The sequence below is a fragment of the Mandrillus leucophaeus genome, unplaced genomic scaffold (genome assembly GCF_000951045.1).
Source record: "Mandrillus leucophaeus isolate KB7577 unplaced genomic scaffold, Mleu.le_1.0 Scaffold87, whole genome shotgun sequence".
NCBI classification, from domain to species: Eukaryota; Metazoa; Chordata; class Mammalia; order Primates; family Cercopithecidae; genus Mandrillus; species Mandrillus leucophaeus.
In genome coordinates, this window is record NW_012109474.1 from 1025078 (window position 1) to 1029716 (window position 4639).

The following is a 4639-nucleotide window of genomic DNA, read 5'->3' on the forward strand; positions in this document are numbered from 1 at the left end:
CCACCCCCAGGCAGGGCTTCGTGCCAGACCCGGCTGCCGTTATCTGCTGGGTGGAGGGCAGTGCCAGCTGCAGGCGTCTCCGAGGCGCAAACACTACCCCTGGCCCCAGCCTCCTTCCCTGCAGCCTTCTGCCTTCTACCGGAAACAGCCACGGGGAGCCAAAGGAGGATCCAGCAACAGGAGGGAGGCAGGGGCTCCACCTCAGAGGCAGGGCCACACTGAAGCCCAGCTCACTACCTGCTGGGTGACCTTGGGCAAGTGACTTCTCTATGCCTCAGTTCTTGCAGCTGTAAAATTGAGAGAGTAATAGTATTCACCTCACTGAGTGTGGCGTTTTGGTGCCGGGCACATAATAGGGACTTCATAGACAATAGTTACTATTATTACCTCTTCCCCGACATTTGGGGTTTGGCAGAGGGATGTATAGGCTACATGGTCACTAAGGATCTGTTAAGCACCTCCTATGTGCAAGGGAGGTCACATGGTATGATGCAAGAGTCTTGGAGTTAGATGTGGGGTTGAATCCTGGCCCTGTCACTTCATAGCTGTGTGTGACCTTGTAGAAAGTCTGTCTCCTGTCTGAGCTGAAGTTACCCCACAGGAAAATAGGGACCGTAATGCCCATCTTCCCGGCCAATGCTGGATTCAATGAGATAATGTACAGGGAGTGCCCAGGGCAGTTCTCAGCACACAATAGTGCCTCTCAGTAAATAAGAGACGCAGGATGGAGAGGACAGGCTCAGTTTCTGCTACAGAAGAGCTCTGGGCAGGTAAGACCTATGGGAGAAAAATGTCACTGAAGAGGATGAACGTTAGGTGCTCAGCATGAAGTCAGTAAGAAGGGCTGAGGGAGGGCAGGCCCTCCTGTCTAGGAGAATGAAACTGCTAAGGGTGGGATGGCAGGCACTGGTGGAGAATGTTTCCGAATGGGGCCCGTCGATCCTCAGTGAAGCGGCAGCCACTGGGCCTGAGAAGGGATGTAGGGGTGCTGGAATGACTGATGTCAGCATCTGCTTTATTGGAGAGGCCCCAAAGATGTCTTGGCCATCTCTCTCCCATCCTGACAGGAGAACAAAATGAAAAGGACAATTGGAAAATGAGCCCTGAGTAAAATCTCCCCCCTTTATAATGACTGTGAACGTGGCCAGGCATGAGCATGGCCCTGGACTGTGGCTGTGTGACTCTGAAGCTGGGTTCCCTCATCTGTAAAATCGTGGCCCGGCCAGATGCTTTCTAGGCCCCTGAGCTCCTCCCTTCTTGAAAGCAGCATTTGCTCTGATCCGTAGCAATGTGGGGGAGAAGCCACTCCTAGAGGGTGCAGGGCCCGTCTTCATCCCATCACCCATTCCATGAACTGGCTGGGAGCCCTCTTGAATGAAATGGAAATGAAGTGGGGCTTAACAGTGGGACAGCCTCCCCAAAGCAGCTCAGGAAGACCAGCTGTCCCACTGAATGTGTGATTCTGAGAGCTGGAATCAGCCTTTCAAGCAGATGTCCAGCCCTCTTACTTACAGACAAAGAAACAAAGCCTAGAGAAGTGAAAGGACTTGCCCAAGTTCATGTGTCTCTTGAGAGGCAGAGCTACCTTTCAACCCACTGCACCATATTGCTTCAATTAATTTCACTAACAGCGACAACAACAAAAAAAAAACCAGTAAGCTGGTGACCAAGGCCATCCAAAGTCTCTTTGAGTCCACTTCACGAAAGCAAAATGGAAATGCCTTAGCTTCACTACCAGATAAGAAAGTGCTTTAGGAAGTGAGAACACTCCAAGCAGCCCAAGAACTGCCACAAACACTGTCCGAAGCTGGAGGGGGTTAACTAGGTGGGCAGTTGGCAGCGGTTCCTGCCAGGTCAGAGGGGATTTGCCTTTGTGATCAGTACTGCAGGCTCCATGAAGACAGTCCAAGGACACTGGGCTCTGAGTACTAATATGCATTTTTATTCTGCAATAATTTTCATACTGAGTTCAAGAGGCACCATCTCCAAGTACATAAAACCAAATCAAATTAAATTAATTGATTTTATTGAAACCTGCTGCAGTTGTATTCAAGCCCACAGCCAGGGGCATGACCCTCATGAAATACCAAAGGGGCTTTTGAAATAATTAAATTAATCACACCCTGGATTCTGCACAAGGGCTTGCTCCTGGACTCATAGACAGGCACATTCCCGGTCCCAGCAACGAGCAGGAGAGGAGCATGTGGCCGCAACACAACCACAAAATGTGGTGCTGCCTAGGGGAGCTGAAGACTCAGACTTCTCATTGCAGGGTAAGCCTTTGTTCATGCTCTTTTGGCAAACATGCACATACACACACTCTCACACTAACCCATACACATAGTCACAACACCACTCATACACACACACACACACACATATATACACACACACACACACACACACACACACACTCATCTGCTAGAATTCCCTTCTCTCTCCCTGCCTACCCACGGTTCAGATCAAGTGCTCACCTCATGATCCTCCTTCTTTAACCCACCAGGACCCCTCCAGCACTTGGATGATGCATTTTCTTGTTGGCTGCTGTTTCATAAGCGCTTTTTTTGCATCTCTAAGTAAAGGCTAGTAAGCCCCTTGAATGCAGAGAATGGGCCTCCCTGGCTTCTCTGGATCTCTCAGAAAGCTCGGCATAACCTAGAGTATGAATAACTTAACCATTGTGAGTGCTGTGCACTTGGAAGGAGCTCCAGACATTTATTAAGCACCTACTGTGTGCTAGATACTGTTCAGATGACTTTAGACATATTAACTCATTTAGTCCTCACCATGAGCCCCCACCCCCGACATCCGACCAAGTTGTGATTGTTGTTGTCCTTATTTTACAAATGAAAATAGAGAGACACAGAAAGGTCAAGTAGCTTGCCTGAGGTCACCCAGCTGGCAAAGGGAGCAGGGGTATATTACTTCTTAGGAAATCTTAAGCCAAAAAAATTCTATACATCCTGTTGCTGATCAAGAGGTGGATCACCTTGTGCTTGAACACATTCCTACAAACAAGTATGGTTACAAAATCCCAGCATTACAGGGACACTCACCAACCCTTCATTTTACAGAGGAGGAAATTTGCAGTCCAGGAAGGGGAGAGTTCTTGTCCAAGGTCACAAAGCAATTTAGAGGAGAGCTCCCGGCCTCCTGTTGGCCCACAGCTCAGAGCAGCTCTGCCTGGGAGAAATGTTACTGATTATTCCAGTTCCTCCTGCATTCGAATCTAAGACAACACTCCGATGTAGCCCGTCCTTCGGAGACAATGAGTGTCCAGTGATGAGCAAGAACTGCCCCGTGGAGCTGCCCATACTCTATGGCCCAGATCCTCCTCTGTATTCAAGGAGCAAACTTGGGCAGAGTGAGGGGACCTGGCCTTGTTAGGGATCAGACTCCCAAACTGCGGCCTCATCAGCACCTGCTCTAGTCCTTGTTGTAACCTGCTGGGACACCTTTGAAGACAAAGCCTGTCTCTCTGTCCCTGTTGTGCAATGAGCTTTCGAAAGCCCCTGGCCCTCACCGCCGCTCCCCGCCAACCTCTGCTCCTTCCACACCCCACCCACTACCAAATGCTATGCCCTCAAGGTTAACTTCAAAATAAAGCCCTGGAGTCCAGCCAATAAGAATCCCCTCCCTGGCTCTGAGAACTTGAGCTGCTTAGTAGGAATGGGGAACTTGAACATCGGTCCCTCTTTGCAGGGTTTGCACAGCTCTGTGACCAGCACACACATTCTCTGCCACATAAGCCTCATTTTACAGATGAGGAAACTTGGGTAAGGGGTGGGGAGAGGCCTGCATGCCAAGCTAGTAGGGCCTGGATTCAAAGCTGGATTCAAAGCTGGATCTTCCCTCTTTTTAAAATGACCAACTACTCTTATTAACAGTATGGCATGCCTGTCGGGCACACTGCATAATACATTTTTCCCAGATTTTTTGACTGAGCTCTTTGATTGCCTCTTCATAGGAGAATAATTTTTTTAAATTGTGGTAAATGTTTATATTTATATATGTGTAACATAAATGTTATTTTAACCATTTTAAGGCAAAATTCAGTGGCATTAAGTACATTCACAGTGTTGTACAATCATCACCACGATTTCCAAGACTTTTTCATCAACCCAAGTAAAAACTCTGTAACTGTTAAGCAATAACTTCCCAACGTTCCCCTCCTCTGAACCTTGGTACCACTAATCTCCTTTTCGTCTCTAAGAATTTGCTGCTTCTATTTATTTATTTGTTTGTTTATTTTGGGAGAAATAAGAACACTGGGTAGGAAGAATTTGCCTATCATAGATGCTTCATAGAAGAAGAATCACACAATATCTTGTTGCCCTTTGTGTCTGCAGAGTCAACTCTCTTCACCAGTAAGCTGGACTTCTATGCTTCTCAGGCCCCCCGTTTCTCCCTGCCTCCCTCCCAGGGATGCCGTTGGGGTGGGAGTCTCGACATGAGTGATGTCATCACAGGGAGGGCCAGTCCTGTGGAAGCTCAGGGTCCCCGGTCCCCAGCAGGTAGAAGCACCTGGCCTGGTCCTGAGCGTTACCGACAGGACCAATGAAGCAGCAGGTTAGGGGGCAAGAAAAAGGAGTTTCCAGCAGGCAGATGGGGCAAGGAGTGACCCCCAAAGCGTCCAGGG

At 48.8% G+C, this 4639-nt stretch overlaps 1 protein-coding gene across 2 annotated transcripts in view; it reads right to left on the minus strand.

The window, feature by feature from the left end:
* Window positions 1-3493, minus strand: part of ZBTB7C (zinc finger and BTB domain containing 7C) — a 139840-nt gene extending 136347 nt beyond the window's left edge. The window contains exons 1-2 of one of the 2 annotated variants that reach the window (XM_011968990.1): window positions 3057-3493; window positions 238-287 (exon numbers count right to left, since the gene is read on the minus strand). Coding sequence is in view for 1 of the 2 variants with exons in the window: in XM_011968988.1 (XP_011824378.1) it covers window positions 3057-3067 (11 nt within the window). In the remaining variant the exon portion in view is untranslated. The remainder of the gene's footprint in view (window positions 1-237; window positions 288-3056) is intronic. The other variant, XM_011968988.1, reaches the window with a different exon arrangement.
* Between the last annotated feature and the right edge of the window lie 1146 nt (window positions 3494-4639).